A 26,060-nucleotide genomic window follows, 5' to 3' on the forward strand; every position below is an offset into this window, starting at 1 on the left:
TCACTTCCTGTCATTCCAATTCCCATTCAAATTCAACTTCCTGTGGGGCGGAGCCAATTCAATTCAAATTCCAATTCATGAATTGAATGGAGGCCAATTCTAAAATTCGGAATTTGGCACAAGCCTGTTTGGTGTCAAATAATTTCTCTCTCTGTGTGCGACCATTGTACACACAATGGAAAACTATTAATTAATTTATGCAGGCGCCCCTGCACACAGCCTAGAGGCCAAAAGTGTTTGCAGTGTTACAAACCCCAAGCTGCTGGAGAGAAGTTGCTTACCTCTCTGCTGTTGCAATGGTGGTAGATTGTTTGTTTACTTGTTTAGAGGTTGCAATGGTGGTGGAGGCAAAGGTGATACACTTTACTAAAACCTCCAAAGTAAGTTCACAGGTTCTTACTTACTTACATAACGTATTTAGTCTTCACCACAATTCGGTTGTTAAGTCCTACGTCACAGGCCCAACAGCTTTTTGGCCAAAAAACCTTTACTAGCGCAGCCAGACAGTTTTTGCAACTTATAAACCTTGTCACCATCACCTTCATTTAATTGAGAGTAAAACAAAACCGGTTAACTTTAACAGAGCAATTAATAGCTGTGCAGCCAGATGACACAATCAAGGGTTACTGTACGTGCAGGCTTCCGCGAAAAATAGAATATTATTAGGTTGAGGGAACAAGTGAGTAGTAGGATGACAATTTTCTTAAAGGCTACTCTGAATAGCGGAAAAAAAATCGTTTATTTTAGCCGTTGGACCCGGAAAAAGATTTATTAGCCAATTATTGCATCATCACTTACAGTAATAACCGAATTACCACAGCTGCAAAGACAATTAAAATCTTGTTATGACATGTTATGAAAAGTTGAATTTTGGAACAAAATAAGTCAACACTGCAATTTTGACAACTTTTCATTATATGGTTTATATATAAAATTGTCACAACTGGCATCCAATATGTCTGAGTTCATTAGCAAACTGCTGAATGGCCATATACTTAGACTTGTACTCGGGGGTTTCTCCCTCACTGTCTGTAGGCCAGTACTCAATCCAGGTGTGTTTGCTCAGCACATACTGGTACCTGTGGAGTATAACTGCTATTTTAACAGTAGCTTGTAGAGGGAGGTGTGCAGTAAGTAAGTAAACCCCCCTGCCAACACCGTAAGAGTTACGTGACAGATGTCAAAGGTGCTTTAAGTTCACAGGTTTGAGTCCTGTCTGGTGCAGGGCTAATTACGTGAAATAATGCAGGTTAAACTAACAACTTAATCACAGAAAATTGCTGCCCACAGCCCTCAATATATAAAGACAATGTAGGCCTACAGACTGACATATTCTGCAATATTCAAGCATATTTGTTGGCCCTTTTTCCTTCACTTAGATAAGACAATGAAGATCGACAGGAGGTGAGTGGGAGGGAGATGAGGTGGGATTAGTTAATGACCGCAGTACCCGAACATGTTATGGCCACAGCGCCCCCTAGTGTTTTGCCATTCTGTCTCAGACTATTAATTTACCTTTCATTGACTTTCATGAGGTCAGGTCACACACACATACACACAAACACAACAAAAACACTGTTCATTTACCTTTCATTAACTTTCATGAGGTCAGGCAAACGGCCGATGATCAGGTATGTTTTGCCTTCGGTCAGATCCAGCCCCTCTCTACACTGAGGGAGAGACAGAAACTGGCGAATGTCCTCCTCCGCAATGTCATCTGTGCCTGGACGACAATTCAAATTATTAAAGATATGGTACAGTGATACACTACCATTAAAAATGTTGAGGTCATATAGAAATGTAGGCTACTTGTTATCCATAAAAATAAAAAAAACCATTTTGTTATTTATCGGAACGCCCCCTATTACCACCAGTCCCGTGTTTCCGTCCTCTTCCGTGTATGTGTCACTTAATATAAATTTCTTTATAAACCAAGACGGCAGATTCATAAAGAAACGCAAGCACCCACACCATAAGTGTATCTAAATTAGCTATGTACCAAACATTACATTTTACCGTGACTCGAAGAGCTGTAGACAGTGTTGTAAGGCGGGCGATTTACAAATCTGCTTGGAGCTCCAGTGGACTTTTTAATTGCGTTGAGAATTCTCGGTCTAACCGTTCATGTGCCGTGTGAAAGGGTGGACGTAGACGACCCACCAGGCCAGCACTAAGAACCAAACCAGATTTTGTTCAAATCTACACAGCTACAGTATGGCTACTAAAAAATATAAGGTTCATTTATCAAATGTTATTTTGAAGTATTAAAAAACATCGTTGTTTTAGAATTTTCGAACGAAATGGGTGATAATTGGAGGTGTTACGATACATGTTTAAAGACAATGATTTATTTTTTAAAGCTTAATATTTGGGCTTTTGCCTTTATGGTAATAGGACAGTGAGAGACGGGAATTGAATGGGAGACCCATGAGCACTGAGAGCCACATGTGGTGCTGCCACTTGCACCACAGCCCCCCCAAAGACAATCATTCTAAATTATCATAATGTCCTTCATACTTTGCTTTCATTGAAGAATCATCCATTTCCACCATGGACCAAACTATCAAATAGCCTACATATATAAGGGCTTGTATTATTCACAGTGACATTAGTGAAAGGGCGGATGAGCTAGGGGACATTGCAAGAAAATTGTCCTGTCGCATTACAAAGCACAGCCAACATAATGATGACCTTCATATCACAAACACCTTCACACCTGCTTCCACGGTGACATCCTGTCTTATTTGAACATCCTGGTTTATGGAGACATCCTGGCTTATGGGGACAGTGCAGTAATAATCTGGGCCCTATTTTGAAGTGTGGGCAAAGTCTTAAGTCTACTTACAGCTAATTTCATTACTAGGGGAGATCAACCTGTTAATTCAACACCATGGACAACACTTTAACCACAAACACTGATGAGTCAGTTCAATACTCTCACATAAGAAATATAGTTCATAACTTCACTCATTTATACATTTTTCCTGCCATTCACATTAGGACAACCCCCACACCCTCCCATTTCTATAGCGGTTCCATGGTGTTCCTCACCCGGTTTGACCACCAGTTTCACTCTCAAGTGATAGGTGTCGATCCAGCTGGACAGGTGAACTGCCTCCACAGTGACTTTGTAAACTGTAAGGTAAGTACAGGTAAGCACAGGTAAGTAAATTTTTTTGACCACCCCACAGATACACACAATGTTACAAGAGTTGCACTAAATGAAGAGTTTGGTTCCATATCCTCCATTGTAATTAATTTTCATAAATATTTTGTTTTTTACATTTTATTTTCCAAGTAATTTCATTAGAACTGTAATTGGGTTATTGTTATTTGATTTATCTTTACTCAATCAAAACAACACATCTGCAATTTTATTGATATTACCTGAAATACACAATTAAATAACATTACTTTTTAATGTTTTTAAAAATGGAGATATAGCATTTTGGAACCACTCTTCAAATCCTCATGCAAAACGTATCCTCTTGTCATTTGCATGACCAAAAACATTTCCAATTCACTTGTCTAGATCATACATTGACTATTGTTTTGACTGGAAGCAGTGTGTGTCAAGTATGTGTCAAATAAAGCCAATTCTAATTATCAATAAACAATCCAAAAACAAATAGACATTACACAGATGCTTATCGTAATCCCAGATTTGTACTGTAATCCAATAATCTTACCGTAATCCCTGAATAGCCTGCAGGCCACTTCATGCCGGGACAAATCCTCTGCCACCTGCTTCATCTGCACACCACAGCTCTCTGTTGGAAAGACGTAGAGTTTCCACCTTCTTCCTTCTTCTGACACACAGACTCACTGCTTTCCATATGCCGTTGAGTGTATCAAGCTCAAACACACATATGACACAACGTTTCACTGCTTTCCATATGCAGTTCATTGTATCAAGCACAAACACACATACTGTACACCATGCACACAGACAGCATGATGTGGGAGGAATTATGTTCAGGTTTGTGCTCATACACCACATGCACACTAGGGGTTTCACCAACTAGTCATCTATTATTACCACATGTCAACTAGCTAAAGGCTAAACGGGCTAGACATTCCTACAGTATGTATGGATGTACTTGTATTGTATTGTATATAAAGCTATTGAAAAAAACATGTCAACTCATAAAAATCAGTAGTTGTGAAACCCCTAACATACACAGAAAAATTCAACAAACATGAGGTTCACTTATTCTAGTATTTAATATTACGTGGCTTTAGGAACAATTTAATATCAGTGTACCTGCAGCACACTTGCAGATATGCTGCTGGCAGATCAAGCCGAGGGAGCCATTTGTCTTCTCCGGATGGTAGAACTTCAGACACTCTTCTAAAAACAGGACAATATTTGATTTAATATTCAATAATTTAATATCAATAGACTCTTGTCAGACTTGTAGGAGGGAGGTTAAGAAGACCCATCAAAGATCTAGGTCCCAATAATTAGTGCAAATGTAAAAAAAAGTGCAAATTCTTAACTCCAACTAAAGGTGATTTAACTAGATGTACCGCAGAGCGGTACAAAATATGACCGCCGCCCAGTCCAGCACATTTTTTCCACAAAAATAAATCACGCTGAAAGGCCTATATGATTCTAACTGTCTCACTAAATTGCATTATCCACACTCAATTCTCACTGGTATCTGCTAGACAACAAGTACCAAAACATGATTAGTTCATAGATTTCACATGTAAAATTCATTTTATACAACCCCACCTCCATCTTGCCTGTTTATAATTCTGAGAAATTCTTGATTGTTTGTGTTATGTTTATGTTATGTGTGTGTGTGTGTGTGTGTGAGTGTGTGTGTGTGTGTGTGTGTGCGTGCGTGCTTGTGTTTGTGCCTGCGTATGTGCCTGTGCATGCAAGCGTACATATGTCTACTGTGTGAGTATGTGTCATACGTATGATTACTGTGAATGTATGTGTGTGTGTGTGTGTATCTGTGCACATGTGTGCACATGAAATGGGTTAACATGACCCCTGGAGGCAAACATACAGAAAAAAATGGTCATCCTAGGCCCTACAGTTCTCAAGATATTCACAGAGAACTGTGTCTGCCCTACCCTCCTTTCGGGGGGTCCAGTCCAGCGGGGGGGCTACAGATCAAAACGAAAAATGACGGTTCCATGCTATCCATGTGGGGGTACATGCCCACCAAGTTTCGTGTACCCCGGTCTTTCAGTGTCCCGGGAATCCTTGTTGGTGTACGTCACTAACTGTACACATAAATTATTTTATTGTAAGGCCCCCCATGAACGAAAGTACACAAAACTTGGCATGCATTCGGAGGGTGTCATAATGATCCTACACTTTTAATTTCGTGCAGTTTTGACCTTGTCAGCTAGAGATATTGTGATGAAAACACCTAATTTTTTGCTTTTTCATTTTTAACTAGGTGGCGCTATACATAAAATAAGTGGTAATGGGATGGGTTGACATGCCCCCTTAAGACCAACATACATAAAAAAGGTGGACCTCCTAGGCCCTACGGTTATCGAGATATTCACAGAAAACTGTCTCCGGCCACCTACAGGCCAGTTGGTGTATAGTAACATAAATGAATTTATTGTGTGGCCCCCCATGAACGGAATTCCACGAAACTTGGCGTGCATACAGAGGGTGTCATAATGATCCTACACTTCCAATTTTGTACAGTTTTGACTTTGTTAGGTCACAGATACCTTCAATTACAACACCTCATTTTTACTTTTTTGTGTTTAACTAGGTGGCGCTATACATGAAATGAGTGGTTATGGAATGGGTTGACATGGCCCCTTGAGATCAACATACAAAAAAAAATGGTCCTCCTAAACCCTACGGTTTTTGAGATATTCCCAGAAAACTGTGTCTGCCCTACCCTCCTTTCGGGGGGTCCAGTCCAGCGGGGGGGCTACAGATCAAAACGAAAAACGATGGTTCCATGCTATCCATGTGGGGTTACATGCCCACCAAGTTTCGTGTACCCCGGTCTTTCAGTGTCCCGGGAATCATTGACAGAAATTTGGGCATGCGAAAAAAAAAAAAAAAAAAAAAAAAAAAAAAAAAAAAAAAACCTATATGACCGCCGCTTCGCTGCGCGGCGGTCATAATAACTAATCATTGTGTTAATTAAACACCACAAGTAAGACCTTAAGCTCAAACATTGATAAGTCATGCCAATGGTCGCGAATGTACCACAATATCTCTAGTTCATGCACAAGACCTTTGCTCACAGACTGCCTTTGCACTTTGCCTTACTTTTAAATTAGGGCATACAGACTCATAGGAGAGAGTCGGCTAAGACAGCTGCGTATAAATGCAGTAAAAATAGTGTCAATAAAGTAAGAATACTCAAAATAAAAGTAGAAAACAAGAGTGTGAGGGCTTGCAAGAATCCATTGACTTGAATTGATGACCTACAGTAGAAGTCACAGTTCATAATGCGTTTCACAGCAGTATTTCCAATCAAACACACAAATCTCACAACATGCCAAGTGTGTCTCACAACTTAAATGCTGCGTCATCCCCCCTCTCACTGTCTGTCTTAACAACTTCAGGGGCCAGTAACCGATTGGTGACACTGCCAACTGCCTCCATTCTGTACTATTTATTTCCTCCTTCCGTTTCTGTTCTTCTAATTCTAACTCTGTGGAGTTATCTGTATTGATTTGTCGCTCTGTAGAGATGTGGGAGAGCTTACACTGACCATGTGAGTTGTATTCTTTCACAGAGACCCCAGCCGGTTGCAACAGACCCACGTTTACCACTCTGCGCAGTCGAAAAGCAATCCGCTCCGGCCTCTGATCAGTGATCTGGCAATGAAGGACACAGATATGGTCGTCAGATGAAAGCGTAGACGAGAGACTGAAGAAGTGTACAGTTCAGTTACTTCTCTGTAGATAATCAAAAGAACTCACACTGATACTTTGAGTTGGATTCATGCACAAAGACTTAAAAAAGTAATAGTGAACTGCATCAAAGTCTATAGTTTTCCCTAAGAACGAATTTGACTTCCTAAGACTAAGAAACTTCCTAGGAGATATTTTAAGTAAGGGATAGTGTATTGTCCACTGGTAATTATCAGAAAATAAGTTCCGACAGGGAGAACAGAACCCCATTATCCCGCTTATTATATGGCTACTTGCCAAAACGATGAAAGAAACTTAACACAGTGGGTCTTTAAAAATGATTTTGCTACCGTTTTGTGGCTTCCGCTTAGCCTGACGAGCCAGACCCACATTAAAATGTAGGGTCTGGACACTCACCGTTCGCAGTGCTCAGTCCAAGGGGCGGGATAATCAGTTGTCTTTCAAATTCCCACTGCACGCAATAGGACAGTGGCAGCGCTATGAGTCCCATGCGTTTCCCACCAGCGGAGCTAGTTGGCTAGTTCAAACGTTTGCCAACTTAATAAAAGCTTAACTCGTGTCACACTGTTCGCCAGCAGCAACATCCATCTTATTATGACCGCCGCGCAGCGAAGCGGCGGTCATATAGGTTTAGTCAGATTTTTTTTTTTTTCTTTTTCGCATGCCCAAATTTCTGTCAATGATTCCCGGGACACTGAAAGACCGGGGTACACGAAACTTGGTGGGCATGTAACCCCACATGGATAACATGGAACCATCGTTTTTCGTTTTGATCTGTAGCCCCCCCGCTGGACTGGACCCCCCGAAAGGAGGGTAGGGCAGACACAGTTTTCTGTGAATATCTCGAAAACCGTAGGGTTTAGGAGGACCTATTTTTTTTTGTATGTTGATCTCAAGGGGCCATGTCAACCCATTCCATAACCACTCATTTCATGTATAGCGCCACCTAGTTAAACACAAAAAAGTAAAAATGAGGTGTTGCAATTGAAGGTATCTGTGACCTAACAAAGTCAAAACTGTACAAAATTGGAAGTGTAGGATCATTATGACACCCTCTGTATGCACGCCAAGTTTCGTGGAATTCCGTTCATGGGGGGCCACACAATAAATTAATTTATGTTACTATACACCATCTGGCCTGTAGGTGGCCGGAGACAGTTTTCTGTGAATATCTCGATAACAGTAGGGCCTAGGAGGTCCACCTTTTTTATGTATGTTGGTCTTAAGGGGGCATGTCAACCCATCCCATTACCACTTATTTTATGTATAGCGCCACCTAGTTAAAAATGAAAAAGCAAAAAATTAGGTGTTTTCATCACAATATCTCTGGCTGACAAGGTCAAAACTGCACGAAATTAAAAGTGTAGGATCAATATGACACCCTCCGAATGCATGCCAAGTTTTGTGTACTTTCGTTCATGGGGGGCCTTACAATAAAATAATTTATGTGTACATTTAGTGACGTACACCAACAAGGATTCCCGGGACACTGAAAGACCGGGGTACACAAAACTTGGTGGGCATGTACCCCCACATGGATAGCATGGAACCGTAATTTTTCGTTTTGATCTGTAGCCCCCCCGCTGGACTGGACCCCCCGAAAGAAGGGTAGGGCAGACACAGTTCTCTGTGAATATCTTGAGAACTGTAGGGCCTAGGATGACCATTTTTTTCCGTATGTTTGCCTCCAGGGGTCATGTTAACCCATTTCATGTGCACACATGTGCACAAACAGATACACACACACACACATACATTCACAGTAATCATACGTATCACACATACTCACACAGTAGACATATTTACGCTTGCATGCACAGGCACATACGCAGGCACACACACAAGCACGCACACACACACACACACACACACACACACACACACACACACACACGCATAACATAAACATGTACATGCACAGAATTCAAGAATTTCTCAGAATTATGAACAGGCAAGATGGAGGTGGGGTTGTATAAAATTAATTTTACATGTGAAATCTATGCACTAATCATGTTTTGGTACTTGTTGTCTAGCAGATATCAGTGAGAATTGAGTGTGGATAATGCAATTTAGTGAGACAGTTAGAATCATATAGGCCTTTCAGCGTGATTTATTTTTGTGGAATAAATGTGCTGGACTGGGCGGCGGTCATATTTTGTACCGCTCTGCGGTACATCTAGTTTGTTTTCAAGTAGCAGGGAATTCAAGCCAAACCGTTGCAACTCTGCCATCAATCATTATGTTAAGCCCACCTAACGACTCTATACACGATTTCATTGGCCTGATTAAGTTTTGATTTTTGGAGCTCACAAGCCAACCGAGAGTTGCTAGACTAGCCCTGGCAGCAAATGTAATTTCTAGGCTAGCTTTCGCTGACAAAATATATAGTTCGCCACACAGATAGAACTTGATAGTTTCAGGTGCTGCGTGGCAACATATTACTAGCTGACCTTCACTTTCAAAGAAATCCCATTGCAAAAGCGAACAGACTTCTTGCAGAGTGATATGAAACACATTAATCAGAAGCACAAAACCCATTGCCATTGACAGCGGTGATTACTTTGCCGGTGATTATATTTAACAGACCTCCAAACGTTGGGAAGGCCCATTCATGTGAATGGAACTTTCTGCTGCACTCTTAAGAGCCTTGTAATAATAATAATATAATCGATAATACATAGTATACATATAGCGAATGTCATACACATAGTGTGCAGTATTAAGTTCTAAACTTAAAATTAGGTGTGGTTTTCAAAACATATACAACATACCACAACTAACTTTAATGATCATGCATTATATGTATTGTATACATCTGCTTTGAATAAAATGTGAACAAATAAAATGTTACCTTGTTTAGATAAATGACAATGTTGCCCTGTGAACGGGACCTCTCATCCATCTCCCATGTCTTACCTGTGGCTAACTACACAGGACATAAATATGTAATAACATTTTCAACATTCAAACGCCTCTACACTTCCAATTTTATTTTTGAACACATAACTAGTTTGGTTAGACTTAGGGATGTTCAATGGTTTCCCTGTCATAAATGAGTATACAGATTTGCACATATTGTATACTGATTGCAGTGGGTGACAGCAGCTAATTTCAAGAGTAATCAGCTGGTGTGATCATTTTATTTACCCACCTTCTTCAGATCCTCTGCATGTATAACATATCCTGTCAGAATCCCAATATTCAAGGTAGCTGTGGTGGAACCACTGTCGTTGGACTGGTACCTGATGGAGAAACCAAAATGTCATCAACATAATGTCATTATGGTAGCCATACTCCAACTTAATGTATCTGCTGATAAAATAGAGTTGAAATACATCTGCAAATACATCAAGCATAGACCTATAGCTTATAGAAACAATGTTTTGTTTCTCAAAATACATAAAAGATATCATCAGTATAATATCATCAATACATTTATTCAACTAACCAAACTCAGCTAAATGTATTGATGATATTATACTGACGATATCTTTTATGTATTTTGAGAAACAAAACATTGTTGCTATAAGCTATAGGTCTATGCTTGAGGTCTCAGCAAAAGCTCAGTACGTACGAGATGTCAATTGTGAGTAAATAGTTTTCTGATGCCTCTTCATGGGAACCTATGGGGCACAATTCACATGTATTCCGTTTTTACACATGCATTTTAAAGGGATGATTCGCTGTAAACACAACCTAGGGTCTATCTATGGATGATAACAAGTTCAAACCTTAGTTTGGGACCAAAATGACAAACTAGTAATCATAGTCAGGTATGGAACCACGTCAAAATAAATAGCTATTTTCAAACCACTGACAATTTATTGACAATTAAATCATGTTTAAGTGTTGCTCTGTTTCAAAAAGCCTTAAAGACATATCATCACCTTGAGGTAATTCCTGGAAGGACAGATGCAGCTTAAATTTATTGCATGGTCCTTCCTGACCACTCGGCATAGAATAGTACATCGTTATCACCTGACAAAAAACAAAGAGACCTCTTCACCATATGATTTGAAAGGCTGTGTGGATCAGACATGAGGTCATTACCAAGGTAATTAGCATGTGCCCCCCCCCCCCCCCGCCCAACACATACATACACACACACACACACACACACACATAGACATAGACACTGCTATCACCATAGTGAGTACTGTTCATGTCCCCATACAACCCCAAATCTTCATCTTAAGTCGCTTTTAAATCACATTAATATAAATGCATCCCTCAACCAAAAATATATTGTATTGTGTTACTTGTAAGTATAAAGCAGTCAATACTCACTGAAAGAGACCCTCGTCCATTTCCTCTGGCAGTTACTGTCATGTTTTTGTCCAGTGTAAGCTGTGCACAGAATCAGCGATCAGAAGAATTGTTTACAAAAATAAAATGGTAATTGTATTTTTTTTTTTTAAAACACTTAAAAACACTACAAATATAAACACTGACTTAATAAACAATGCAACTGAATGGACCAAAACAAAAGCACAATTATAGTCTTTACACTTCGCCCAGTGCACCCAGTCACCCAGTGCAGTGTGGTCCTCAACTGTTTGCACCCAGACACCCAGTGCAGTGTGGTCCTCAACTGTTTGCACCCAGACACCCAGTGCAGTGTGGTCCTCAACTGTTTGCTTGTGAGCTACTACTACTGTATATTACAGTGCTTCATTCAAACATTCTGTAAAGCAATGCAGTCCAAACTTTACCCATTCTGTCCAATCACGTGAGAGCACTCCCAACTCTGACGTTTTTGGATAAATAATCCACACAAAATCGTGCAGGCCATTAAATACCTATCATCTTATTACTCTTTACAAGGCTGATATAAAATTCAATGAATAAATGTGGCATGGAACTAGTGTTCAACTGCCACACAACTGGACCGAATCAGACCTGCTGTCATAATATTAGCCTCATGTGGAGCCTCATGCCATGTTGTAGCCTATAGGTGGATTGCCACCTTGACAGAGTGTCGCCTGAGAGCGCGTGCCCGTGTGAAGGTCCAGGTGAGAGGTTTTGTCCGGTCCGCCATGTTGAGGGTGACCTCCAGTAAGGTGTCCGTCTGCTGCTGCCTGCCGTGGGCAGTGTACTCCGCCAGAGCCTGGTACACCATGAGGGTGGCCTGGAGAAGAGGAGGAGAACACAACAGATTCATCAATAATCAGGGCATGCTGATATGGAGGAGATCATTTATTTACATGATGGGGGGGGGGGCTATATTCTGATCTCCAAACACACTGTTCCCTAAATAAGTGAAGACTATTCATGTCATTCCGAAAAGCACACTCATTTTACAGCATTTTTTTTTTTTAAAATAGGGCTGAAAACTTTAGTTTAGAATAGTACTGTATGTCACATTAAACCTGTGTGGATCCGTAGCCTCCCCCAGGTTTCTGCTGTTCATTCAGCCATTTCACGATGGGTGCTGCCTTCTCAAACTCATTGGCCTTCACCAGGGCCAGCAGGACGTAGGCTGTGGCCTCCAGAGTGAAGAGGTGGTTGCCTGGGACTGGCCAATTAAAAGCACCTATAAATGGTGGAAATACATACTCATAATGCATTCACTTTTTTTTAAAGTTTTTCAGAATAGAAAACAGTTTTTTTTCTTATTAATCTTATTAATTAACAAAACAGCTGTTTTTTAATTATTATTATTATGGATGCAAGGGCAGCAATTCTCGATATTGCGGCTACTTCCAGTTTGGGACAACTTGGTGACAACAAACGCATGGACAACTGAAGTGAATTTAAAAATTACACTGAATATTTAGTTGGGTCATTTTTCTCTGAGACAGCTGGTGGTTTGTAGGGGCACTCACTCAATCCAGCTGTTGTCAATTTCAGACTGTAACGCTTTTGCCTAGCCATGAACAAACACAACCACGTTGTGCAGCCCATAGACTGCATTTTATGTCAAGAGGAAATGACGTAGTCGCAAAGTCGAGATACATCTTTGTCCCTCGCTCATGTGCCATATTACCCACCTGCTAAGGCCTGCCTCCGGAGGACATCTTGCCTCAGGACACCAGCGTTAGCGACGGCATAGGACACCATGGCAACCGCATAGGGATTGGTCAGAGTATGGATCCTAAGGCTCAGGTAGTGCGTTGCTCTCACTATACTGTTGGAAATTCTCTGGAGAGGGAGAGAAAGTGGAAGGGATAAAGAGAGAGAGAGAGGGATAGACAGAGCGAGAGAGGAGGGACAGAGAAAAAAAGAGAGAGGGGTGGGGGGAAAGGGGAGAAGACTTTAGGCACCTCCAGAAATGTTCTGAAAAAAAAAAAAAAACTAGAAACAGCCTCTTTGGTTTGACATCTGAAATTGAGAAATCCAATTCACAAGGTGTCACCTTCTCAGTACAGAGAGCTGTGGGGCTCTCCTGCATGGCAATCAGCACGAAGGCAGTGATGGAGGCATCCCTGTCTCTGCCGTACACATTGCCCTGTGATCAAATGTGAAAATGCATTTATACATCCAATTATATTAGGTTCTAGTAAATATTAGGAGTCAGATATTATATTTAATCATTATTACACTATGTCTTCAGTAGTATACAAATATTTGGTTTTAAGTTGACTGTTTCTAATGCAAATGGATATGTGTTGTTAAATGCTATAACTTAGATCACTATCAAAAAGTAACTGGGCTGAGTTTAACTTAGTGATGATCATAACATATTGTGACCAAAACGTATTGTGTAGATAGATTGTCCATTCGCCTTATTCACGCGGCGGCCATTGTAAACCAAAACGAGGCTACAGGGTACACAAACCATAGGATTGTTGTGTTTTATGCATTCGCCAGTAGCTGGCGAAAATGCATTAATGATATAGTCAGTGTACCACATTTTGGTTAACACTACGACCGCCGTAGACTATGATGGTCATCTTGGAGAAATAAAGTTGATGGTGGATAAGGGATCCATGAATGGAAACATCCTAAGATATGAAGGGCTAGAGATTTCTTTGCCTACTTACGATGCTAGAAACTGTATATGGGACAGGAGAGGGCTCTCTGAAGCTTCCATCTGGATTCTGCATGTTTGCAGCGAGCCAAAAGAGGGCACTGCAGATCATGTTCCCATCAATGTTGGCAATGCCACTGGCCATGGAGAATATTTTAGCCACATAAGCAGTCAGCCTATGTGTGGATAAACAAACAGTCACCTCAGTGCAATATAGCATAAAGTATGCAACTAGTATCAAAAACTATCTTTTACTAAAAGTAGACATATTACTCACAGTTCCTTTGATGTTTGTGTGTGTGTGTGTGTGTGTGTGTGTGTGTGTGTGTGTGTGTGTGTGTGTGTATGTGTGTGTGTGTTCATTACCAAGTGCTGCTGTGTGTGGTTTCATAAACACTGTACGACCCATCCAGTTTTCGGTATGAGAGCAGATTCTGGTATCCTGAAGGGTGAGGAAAAAAAATATGTCAAAAAGTATTATTAATTTTGCTAATTGTTGTATCTTGTTTTGTGCCCTGTTGCTTGAGGTCACCATGTACTGTCGGAAGAAAAACAAAGACAAAAAAAACAATCGGTGCTACCCAAATTGAGTTATCATGCTAGGGGCTAATGCAGGTTATTATTTCTTAAACTGTGCCTTTGTGCCTCTTAACAGGCTCAAATGTCATAACAAGTGCTGTGCAAAAATGAAAAGGGTCCTTATGAAATACCAATATGTATGTTTAACTCAGTAATTGTGAAGAAAATTCAGTGTTTGTACATGCAGTCATATAACGCTTCCTGTAGCCTATTATCCATACCAAAGTCTAAATCATTTTCCCATTTCTATGGAGACCAAAACGTGAAGTTTCTTATACACACCAACACACACACACACACACATATATGTATAACTAGATGTACCGCAGAGCGGTACAAAATATGACCGCCGCTCAGTCCAGCACATTTTTTCCACAAAAAGAAATCACGCTGAAAGGCCTATATGATTCTAACTGTCTCACTAAATTGCATTATCCACACTCAATTCTTGGTATCTGCTAGACAACAAGTACCAAAACATGATTAGTTCATAGATTTCACATGTAAAATTAATTTTATACAACCCCACCTCCATCTTGCCTGTTCATAATTCTGAGAAATTCTTGATTGTTTGTGTTATGTTTATGTTATGTGTGTGGGTGTGTATGTGTGTGGGTGTGTGTGTGCATGCTTGTGTGTGTGCCTGCGTATGTGCCTGTGCATGCAAGCGTACATATGTCTACTGTGTGAGTATGTGTCATACGTATGATTACTGTGAATGTATGTGTGTGTGTGTGTGTGTATCTGTTTGTGCACATGTGTGCACATGAAATGGGTTAACATGACCCCTGGAGGCAAACATACGGAAAATGGTCATCCTAGGCCCTACAGTTCTCAAGATATTCACAGAGAACTGTGTCTGCCCTACCCTCCTTTCGGGGGGTCCAGTCCAGCGGGGGGGCTACAGATCAAAAACGAAAAATGACGGTTCCATGCTATCCATGTGGGGGTACATGCCCACCAAGTTTTGTGTACCCTGGTCTTTCAGTGTCCCGGGAATCCTTGTTGGTGTACGTCACTAAATGAACACATAAATTATTTTATTGTAAGGTCCCCCATGAATGAAAGTACACAAAACTTGGCATGCATTCGGAGGGTGTCATAATGATCCTACACTTTTAATTTCGTGCAGTTTTGACCTTGTCAGCCAGAGATATTGTGATGAAAACACAATTTAATTTTTAACTAGGTGGCGCTATACATGAAATAAGTGGTAATGGGATGGGTTTACATGCCCCCTTAAGACCAACATACATAAAAAAGGTGGACCTCCTAGGCCCTACGGTTCACGAGATATTCACAGAAAACTGTCTCCGGCCACCTACAGGCCAGTTGGTGTATAATAACATAAATTAATTTATTGTGTGGCCCCCCATGAACGGAATTCCACAACATTTGCCGTGCAAACAGAGGGTGTCATAATGATCCTACACTTCCAATTTTGTGCAGTTTTGCCTATGTTAGGTCACAGATACCTGTGATTAAAACACCTCATTTTTACTTTTTTGTGTTTAACTAGGTGGCGCTATACATGAAATGAGTGGTTATGGAATGGGTTGACATGGCCCCTTGAGATCAACATACAAAAAAAAATGGTCCTACTAAACCCTACGGTTTTCGAGATATTCACAGAGAACTGTGTCTTCCCTACCCTCCTTTCGGGGGGTCCAGTCCAGCGGGGGGGCTACAGATCAAAACGAAAAATGACGGTTCCATGCTATCCATGTGGGGGTACATGCCCACCAAGTTTTGTGTACCCCGGTCTTTCAGTGTCCCGGGAATCCTTGTTGGTGTACGTCACTAAATGTACACATAAATTATTTTATTGTAAGGCCCCCCATGAACGAAAGTACACAAAACTTGGCATGCATTCGGAGGGTGTCATAATGATCCTACACTTTTAATTCCGTGCAGTTTTGACCTTGTCAGCCAGAGATATTGTGATGAAAACACCTAATTTTTTGCTTTTTAATTTTTAACTAGGTGGCGCTATACATGAAATAAGTGGTAATGGGATGGGTTGACATGCCCCCTTACCCCGGTCTTTCAGTGTCCCGGGACTCATTGACGGAAATTCTGACTAAACCTAAGCTTCGCTGTGCGGCGGTCATAATAAAGATAACATAACAGGACAGATCTCTTCACCTGTATTGATGGCTCTCACTGCCTCTGCCCTCCCCTCCAGCCATTGCTGGGTTCGGTCCAGGTAGTAGGTGGCGCTGAGGGGCATCGCCAGGCCGACCAGGTCCTGCTCCCCTCTGCCAAAACCAGTCTGTCGCAGGAGAGGGGCGAGAGACTCCCCACTGAGGACCATAGGGGGCGCCAGGTGGTGGGCTGCACACACACACACACACACACACACACACACACACACACACAGATACACACACACACACACACACACACACACGTGTATACACACATACATACACACAAAACATGATATATACCTATAGGATGTAGGCCCCCAAATGTACAGGTACATTCACTCACACACACACACACACACAATACACAATAACATACATCTTGAGAATTTGCATTTTTGTAGCAAACCTTGTGCAGTTATCAGATGATGAACAGGCATATTTGGTATCTTATCACTAGCAGCTGTCAGTTCCGGTCCAATCACAGACATAAAGAACCCTCCTGAGGTACACGCATAGAAGGAGTCAGAATGGGGAGAGAGAATTAGCAAACTATAGGACTCAACTAAAACAGACTTTGTAGTGACTCCTAAACTATTACTGATAGCTGATGGGTTTTTTTTTACCAGAATTGAAGGGATTCAGGTCCATGTTCACAACTTTCTTCCTCAGAACACCAGCTGGCTGACAGAAACAAAGATGTTTAAGTTATTAAATTAAAATTGATGGTAACACTTTACTTGAAGGTATCTACTTAAGAGTGACATGACACTGCCATGACACATGAACCCTAACCCTAACTCTAACTTTAAAGGGACACCAGGCAAGCCTGATGCTTTTTCTCTATGAAACTCCCCCTCGCTCGGTCTGAAGCTCTTTTCCTTTTCTTTGCATCTTCCGTCAAGGGTTTTCGCTGCTTCTTCGCCAGCTCTGCCATTATACACACGTTTGCAACAATCGCTAGCGTTTCGTTAGCCTGCCTCTGTGCTGTGGATGCAGGATGTAAACTAAAACTGAAGGTCTCGGTCTGAAGCTCTTTTCCTTTTCTTTGCATCTTCCGTCAAGGGTTTTCGCTGCTTCTTCGCCGGCTCTGCCATTATACACACGTTTGCAACAATCACTAGCGTTTCGTTAGCCTGCCTCTGTGCTGTGGATGCAGGATGTAAACTGAAACTGCTTCGGTCGGCGGGTACGATACACTGAACTTGCAAGCGGGATATTCTTCCTACAGGCAGTATGGGCGGGCGAGAGAGTCTTCATTCGCCCTGTAATGAGTCATTTAACCATATACCGACTTACGAAGATGAGTAATTAACACGAAAACGTTGCCTGGTGTCCCTTTAAGCCTAACCATAAACCTACTGTAACCCTAACTTGTCATGACAAAAAGCGAATGACACTTAACGACAGAAGCGTTATGTCATAAATGTTCATGACTTGTTGATGATAATGTTTATGACACGTTAATGGCAATGTCATTAACATGTCAAGTAAAGTGTAACCAAATCGACTTTATACTTTGCATGCCATTTCAATTAGGGCCCATGAACACACACACACACACACACACACACATGCACAAACACACACACACACAGACATATGAATAAGTAAAAAAATACTCACCAGGACGTTGATGTTTCTTCTTACACCGTCAGTGTACCCGACGTTATCTGACACGGCCATCACCTCAACGGTTTGCTCTCCAGTCTCCATGGGGACGATGACAAAGGGCACCGCCCGGGTGCTCCGGGCCTTCAGCTCCACTGTGGTGTGGTACCCACCCCTGTCTGTAGCCAAGCTGCACATCCGTCTTGTCTCAACTAACTTCAAGTGTACCTGACAGAGATGGAGCATGGCTGGTAACCTTTTTTTTCTGTACCATTTGCCCATTGTGTTGTACACTAGCGGATAAAATAACACCCAGGATCATTTTTGCAACCTTTCTTAAAGCTAACCACCATTGTTAGCTAACTAATGCTAGCATCTAAATGCTATGTTTAGACATAAAGAATCACCTTTATGTCACTGTCTTCCAAGTTGTCCAGAATGGCTACAATCTCCAGCTGCTCATTGCATTTGGAGTAGTGAGGTACTTTCAAGTCCAACGAAAAATGCTTAGTACTGCCTATGTCCAGGGCAGTAGCTACACAAATACCTACAAAGAGAGAATAAATAAATGACTGACTACAATGTCACGGACAGCATCCAGAATTTTGTAAAGATAGAAGTGTTTTACTCAAGTGACAATGATAAGTTTACAGTGATTGATTGACTGATTGATTAAACAAGCAGAGGAGTGTGTGGCTAGTAAACCATCGCATGACTCTCACCCGTTGCTTCAGAAAGGCTGATAGCTGTGATGGCCCAGCTAGTGATGGCATCGGGCACAAAGCCCAGCTGACTGAGGGACACACTGGTACTGAAACAGGAATTCAAAAATATTTTGAATGTAAAGATGATGACACACAGGAAAACTTCTTGAGCAATGTTGTTGTTGTTGTTGTTCAGGCACTTTCCAACTAATATTAAGCGACTTTTTATTGTCTGTCTTTCTGGCGAACTTAAAATCAGGTGATGATTCATAGGGGAACTTAACTTTAAGCAATGTTGCTGGGTAACTACACAACCAGAGGGGTATTTCACAGAGGCAGAATTAAGAAATCCAAAATAAGTAATAAAGCGAATCTTGACTTGACTGACGTTGTCTGGTCATCCTAGCTCAACAACACGTTTCACTTTTGCCAATCCAGGAGGAGTAGGAGCGACTAGGACAAGCCAGGTGTAAGTAATTCAAAATACGTGTGTGTTCTTGTTTCTCCTCCAAAGAACCCATGGTTGGAATACAATAGACGCAGAAAATACTATAGCTTAATTTACACAAAGTGAACAACCACTTTTGATTTAGACTATCAGTGAAGTCAATCTTTTCTTTTTTGAATGGGGAAACAATGGTTATTTATGTTGGGACCAGGCTTGATGCACAGAATAAATCCCCCTGGTGGTAACCTATGTGCCATCTCTTCTGTGAAACCAAGTCAAGTCTAAATTCAGCCAGGATAACCAAAACTCCAAGCTTAATTCCTTATCTAGGTTTTGTGAAATACCGCTCTGTTTCATTTGTTCTGATTGGATGACCATGCACATTTAGTGATTCTAAATTGGTTCAGCTTTTTTCTGATGCATCTCTTTCTAAATAGTGTGCTGATCTTATACACTGGGTGTCTTGTATTGAAATGTTACATGAAAACCAGTCTAGGAGTAAAGCTTGATTGATTGAATTATTAGTGGGTTTGATCCAGCAAGACCACTATTGTTCTTCTTAAGTTTACTTTATTTATTAGTGGGGCGAAGCCATGCTGTACTGCACTATTGTTCTTCTTACGTTTTCTTATTAGTGGGTTTGATCCAGCAAGCCCACAGCATGGCTGAAAGCCATATCTTCCTTTTCACCCACTTTTTGTACGATCTACTGCTCCTAGACCGTTTGAGCTATCGACGCAGTTCGAACTCCAAAAATAGGTATAGCTTGCTTGTTACTTTCGTGTAGCTGGCCCTTGTCGTTTTCGCGTTTTTCGGCCCCATTGAAATGAATGGCGGAATGTTCAGGATTCTAATTCTTATTGTGACATCACAGCTCTAATTGTTTAAGCTTGCACCTGGCAGAGTTCTAAGCCATCTGGCACTGTCTAATGGGCTGGGCTGGGCTGTCTGTGTATATGAAGGTGTGTGCATGTAACTTTTGACCCGTATGTCCGATTTTCATAAATGAGGTACCGTTGGAATCCTTGAATGAAGCCCAGTTCAATGCCTTGCCAGCACCAAGTGTAAAGGTCATGTAAAAAAAGATTCGCGCTCTGCCATCTTTTTAAAAGTGAATCCATGTTCATACAGGTCATTTAAAAAATAAAAAACTTTTTCCCAGTCCAATGCCCAGCTAGCTCGATTCAAACTTAGTCATGTATACAGTTGTATAGATTATAACATTGAGAAACACACATTCATACAGATATTATGCACATCCATGCAACACTACTATTCAAGTTAAGTTACTCATCATTGCCCGGCAAGAAGTCCACAATCAATTCGTCTGTATGCTATTTAAAGCCGACCTAACGATGAGTCCCTTCATGACGGTGTGTTGCAATGCATTCTGGGTGCTGTGCTGTGATTCCACGGCTCGTCACCTGACCCACCAAACAACGATGCTTGAACTAAACGTAGAGTAAAAATAAATCGCTACCAAGGCTCCAAATAGCAAAACACTTACACCGTAGCATAATGAGGGTATCATGTAAACCGAAGCATTGAGAACTGTGTAAGTCTATGGTCTAACTTATGAACGTGTCGGGTCAACGTCAACGATAAGTAAGTTAGGCTAACGTAAACGTTAGCTATTTGCTGTTGTCATATGCTTTACGTGATGGCCATTCATCACACTGTTTGGATGTTACTTACTTGGCAGTCTGAATCAGAATTACCTTAGCTCTCAGTAAGTTACAGTTTATTATAGTCATGTGATTTACACAAAATAGTAAACAACAGTAATGTTAAACATGTCAACAAGTTAGATTCTACCCCACAAGCCACAATAGGGAACGTTCAAGTAAGCGTTAGCACATATACAAACCTATTAATGTTAGCTAATGTTAGCATTGAAAATGAATGCGTTAGCAATAGCCACTGCTTTTGTTGAGCTGACAAGCGTTAGAAATGCGTGGAAATGCGTTAAAAATGTAATCAGCCAAATTGACTCACTTCTTAAGACCCTTGGTATGGTGTTACAACGATGTGGAGTCGAAATGTAAATTGTTAGTAACGTTATGGTTTTCATGTAAAAAAACAGACCAACCGCGATTTTGCAATGAAGTGAATGGAGTCATTTTAGGTACTACTTTCACAAGGTCTGTAGTTCTGTCAAAATGTATCTTATCTTTGAACAGACTACATGGTTATCTTCCTTAGACTTTGTAGATGTAGTTACTACAATTTGGAGGCGAAATTCGAAGTGTAAATATGGTTTTAATGTGTAAACAGAACAACTGCGATTTTGCGAGCTAGAAAAAAGGAAGTGAATGAATGAATAGTTACTGCTTTTCTGAGGGCTGGCGTTCTCATAAAATCGACGTAATCTTTGAAAAGACTACCTGGTTATCTTCCTTAGACTTCGTAGATGTAGTTACTACAATTTGGAGTCGAAATTCGAAGTGCAAATATGGTTTAATTGTGTAAACAAGACGCCTGATGTTTAATATATGTTAATGAATGGGCACAGTATTATTGCAGACATCCCAACCTGCAAAAAGTCATTTCAGGGAGGTATCACGACCCCCCCCCCCCCCCCCCCCCAAAAAAAAAAAAAACAAATGTAAAAAAAATTAGCCTAGTCAGTCGGCCTACACCAAATAAGGAAGGCCTATAGATAGAAAATATTTAGATTTTGGTAGTTTGGTGTTTTCATGTAGCCTTGGCAACTAGCCATCTAGGCTATAGGCCTGAATAATATGCACATTAATTGGCACTTAAACTCACCTCAACATGTATTTTGCAATCATTTCACCTGGCATGGGCAATGCTAAAGTCACTGTTACAAACAGGGCAGCGTGCAAGACTAGGCACTGACTCTGCTATGACGCTCTTATTCATACACTGAACTGATTAATTAAGTTCGGGAGAAAAGAAATCAATTAAAGCCCGCCTACACTGAAAACTGATTGGTTGATTTAGCGAAACAGGCCAATCAGGATGCTCTCTCTCTCTTGGATGCGCTCAGGCACACATGCACCACCCCTCTCTCTCTCTCTCTCTCCCGTCGTGTGCGCGCAGATGCACACGCGGTCTCGAATGCTCGCTCTTGATCGCTCACTCTAGATTCCGGGAGATTTTATCTAATTTGCGGGCATCAGGGAGCCGCTATCAATATACGGGAGACTCCCGGGACTTCCGGGAGACTTGGGATGTCTGTTATTGTGTACAGAAATAGGCTATCAGTAGTATGTAAACAGTTCATGTGTTATGTGTTTTACATAAACTAGTAAACAACAGAAATGTTCAGGTAATGTGTTTCCTGAATTCTTACATTCAGGCATTCAAATGAAATGTAATTAAATAGCATATATATACTCTATCAGTGTATGATGCTTGCATGAGGGAAACATCCCAAAACAACGGCACCCATATAATTATGACCGCCGCGCAGTGAAGCGGCAGTCATATAGGTTTAGTCAGATTTTTTTTTTTTTTTTCGCATGCCCAAATTTCCGTCAATGATTCCCGGGACACTGAAAGACCGGGGTAGACGAAACTTAGTGGGCATGTAACCCCATATGGATAGCATGGAACCATCGTTTTTCGTTTTGATCTGTAGCCCCCCCGCTGGACTGCACCCCTCGAAAGGAGGGTAGGGCAGACACAGTTTTCTGTGAATATCTCGAGAACCGTAAGGTGTAGGAGGACCATTTTTTTTTGTATGTTGATCTCAAGGGGCCATGTCAACCCATTCCATAACCACTCATTTCATGTATAGCACCACCTAGTTAAACACAAAAAAGTAAAAATGAGGTGTTGTAATCGCAGGTATCTGTGACCTAACATAGTCAAAACTGCACGAAATTGGAAGTGTAGGATCATTATGACACCCTCTGAATGCACGCCAAGTTTCGTGGAATTCCGTTCATGGGGGGCCACACAATAAATTAATTTATGTTACTATACACCAACTGGCCTGTAGGTGGCCGGAGACAGTTTTCTGTGAATATCTCGAGAACTGTAGGGCCTAGGAGGTCCACCTTTTTTTTGTATGTTGGTCTTAAGGGGGCATGTCAACCCATCCCATTACCACTTATTTCATGTATAGCGCCACCTAGTTAAAAATGAAAAAGCAAAAAATTACGTGTTTTCATCACAATATCTCTGGCTGACAAGGTCAAAACTGCACGAAATTGAAAGTGTAGGATCATTATGACACCCTCCGAATGCATGCCAAGTTTTGTGTACTTTCGTTCATGGGGGGCCTTACAATAAAATAATTTATGTGTACATTTAGTGACGTACACCAACAAGGATTCCCTGGACACTGAAAGACCGGGGTACACAAAACTTGGTGGGCATGTACCCCCACATGGATAGCATGGAACCGTCATTTTTCGTTTTGATCTGTAGCCCCCCCGCTGGACTGGACCCCCGAAAGGAGGGTAGGGCAGACACAGTTCTCTGTGAATATCTTGAGAACTGTAGGGCCTAGGATGACCATTTTTTTCCGTATGTTTGCCTCCAGGGGTCATGTTAACCCATTTCATGTGCACACATGTGCACAAACAGATACACACACACACACAAATACATTCACAGTAATCATACATATGACACATACTCACACAGTAGACATATGTACGCTTGCATGCACAGGCACATATGCAGGCACACACACAAGCACGCACACACACACACACACACACACACACACACACACTCACACACACACACACATAACATAAACATAACACAAACAATCAAGAATTTCTCAGAATTATGAACAGGCAAGAAGATGGAGGTGGGGTTGTATAAAATTAATTTTACATGTGAAATCTATGAACTAATCATGTTTTGGTACTTGTTGTCTAGCAGATACCAGTGAGAATTGAGTGTGGATAATGCAATTTAGTGAGACAGTTAGGATCATATAGGCCTTTCAGCGTGATTTCTTTTTTGTGGAAAAAATGTGCTGGACTGGGCGGCGGTCATATTTTGTACCACTCTGCGGTACATCTAGTTGCTGTTGTTTTGAGAAGTATTTCTCATGCAAGCATCATGCAACAATGCAAAAACAATGAAACTATTGTAGGCCTAATTATATTTTACATTAGTAAAGCAGTACTCTGATGTGCATGCTTTCACAAACTTTTGTGAACAATCTTAGCACTTTAAACATTGACTGTTTTGAAGTGCATGTATAGCAATATAGTATAAAAATAATAATAATTGTGATATCATTACAATTTGATGGGGGGTGGGAGGAGGGGGTGGGTTCATGTAGGTGGGCCCTATGACCCCAAAGTATGCCTTGACTGGGCCTCAGGTCAAAGAAGTTTGAGAAAGGCTGATGTAGACGACAAAGCAGCAAGGAGGCGTCGTGTGATCATTTAAACAAGTTTTATGACAAGGTCGATGAGGGTGGGAAAAATCGTAAATTTCTGTGCAAACTTTGCCCGCACTTCAGTCACATTCAGTTACATTGTCTTTTAAGAAAATGCAGTCCATTTTTCGGTTCAGCAGCCAACAACCTCAGAACTGACCCTTCAGGCCTCTCAGGAGGCACTGGCCTTCTAACCTAGGGACCACCATAGCAACCAGCATGATTGCCCTAGCAACCAGCATAGCAACCACGATATTTATGCGTTTTAGCTTATTGGATGTTGCGTTAATGCAGATAACTTTTGATCCGTGTGCCCGATTTTCATAAATGAGGTACCGTTGGAATCCTTGGATGAGGCCGAGTTCCATGCCCCTGATCAAACCCACTCTTGCAGTTCCTCGGAACCGCAAATCTAGTTTGGAATTGTCAGTGTATTCACAACTTACCAATCTTTGTCACTATCTCTGCATGTAGCAAGCTGTGCATCGTGCCAAAGAAAGCTCTCTTGAAAATGTGAACGCGAGACCACTACATCCTCAAAAACACCATCTAATTCACCTGTGACAACAGAATGGTAGGTTATGTGAACAATAAATGCATACATGCACAAATACTATACAGTATACTTTACTACTTCAATTAATACTACTGTATACTTGACTACCTCCCCCCCCCCCTCCCCGCCATGGAATATGGAACACGGAACAAATACCATCAGCCATGGAACACATACCATTACAGTTTGGTCCTTACCTTTTAGTGAACGTTGTCTTCTTACATGTGCGGGACAGTGAGTACCTGTGGCCAATAATATTATGCAGATGATTATTTATGTATTTATTTGTTTGTTTATGTACATACTTATTTATTTATTCACTGAACTCAATAAATCAGACGTTGTTATTGTTTAACTGACTTGTCCTTGGGGAAGTTCCTCCTGCAGTGCTGGTCTCAAACACCAGTCCCGCATCATAGAAAACCCCCATGCTGTCTTTACCACTGCCAGCAGTACAGCCAGTGTCATGGCTTTCAACAATGTCCCAAATCTGTAATAGGACGATAACACACACACACACACACACAGAGAGAGAAAGAGAGTCACGCGCACACGCACAGACACATACATTTTGGCACCTGAAGATCATACACTGATACTGATTATCTATGCACTGTGGAGACAAGCATTCTACACCTTGGTCTGGGTGAGTCTGTGCTTGTTATTGAGGGCGTAGACTCCCTTATCCACAGCCACCAGACCCACTCTGGCCCCTGGGTGTCCGGTGATCTTCAGGCTGAAGTGCTGACGAGGGGAGTATGTTTGCTGGGACGCCTCCACTTTTACCTGCAGAGAAAGTGA

The 26,060-nt window shown here is 41.3% G+C and overlaps 1 protein-coding gene across 1 annotated transcript in view; it reads right to left on the reverse strand.

Moving 5' to 3' along the window:
• Positions 1-937: 937 nt before the first annotated feature.
• Positions 938-26,060, reverse strand: part of LOC143118119 (complement C3-like) — a 31,299-nt gene continuing 6,176 nt past the window's right edge. Inside the window, exons 13-37 of the mRNA XM_076279310.1 lie at positions 25,896-26,045; positions 25,620-25,749; positions 25,150-25,261; positions 18,903-18,991; positions 18,588-18,727; positions 18,196-18,408; positions 17,196-17,253; positions 16,568-16,756; positions 14,210-14,285; positions 13,857-14,019; positions 13,229-13,321; positions 12,864-13,014; positions 12,243-12,406; positions 11,840-12,001; positions 11,161-11,220; positions 10,761-10,851; positions 10,448-10,496; positions 10,021-10,115; positions 9,725-9,795; positions 6,711-6,816; positions 4,265-4,351; positions 3,690-3,770; positions 3,052-3,135; positions 1,588-1,723; positions 938-1,079 (exon numbers count right to left, since the gene is read on the reverse strand). Coding sequence (XP_076135425.1) covers positions 938-1,079; positions 1,588-1,723; positions 3,052-3,135; positions 3,690-3,770; positions 4,265-4,351; positions 6,711-6,816; positions 9,725-9,795; positions 10,021-10,115; positions 10,448-10,496; positions 10,761-10,851; positions 11,161-11,220; positions 11,840-12,001; positions 12,243-12,406; positions 12,864-13,014; positions 13,229-13,321; positions 13,857-14,019; positions 14,210-14,285; positions 16,568-16,756; positions 17,196-17,253; positions 18,196-18,408; positions 18,588-18,727; positions 18,903-18,991; positions 25,150-25,261; positions 25,620-25,749; positions 25,896-26,045 — 2,892 coding nt within the window. The remainder of the gene's footprint in view (positions 1,080-1,587; positions 1,724-3,051; positions 3,136-3,689; positions 3,771-4,264; positions 4,352-6,710; positions 6,817-9,724; positions 9,796-10,020; positions 10,116-10,447; positions 10,497-10,760; positions 10,852-11,160; positions 11,221-11,839; positions 12,002-12,242; positions 12,407-12,863; positions 13,015-13,228; positions 13,322-13,856; positions 14,020-14,209; positions 14,286-16,567; positions 16,757-17,195; positions 17,254-18,195; positions 18,409-18,587; positions 18,728-18,902; positions 18,992-25,149; positions 25,262-25,619; positions 25,750-25,895; positions 26,046-26,060) is intronic.

This window comes from Alosa pseudoharengus, unplaced genomic scaffold (assembly GCF_046254945.1).
Source record: "Alosa pseudoharengus isolate Yale_2024_CS ecotype anadromous, Long Island Sound unplaced genomic scaffold, YU_APseudo_1.1 YU_APseudo_1.1_scf_1, whole genome shotgun sequence".
Lineage (NCBI taxonomy): Eukaryota > Metazoa > Chordata > Actinopteri > Clupeiformes > Clupeidae > Alosa > Alosa pseudoharengus.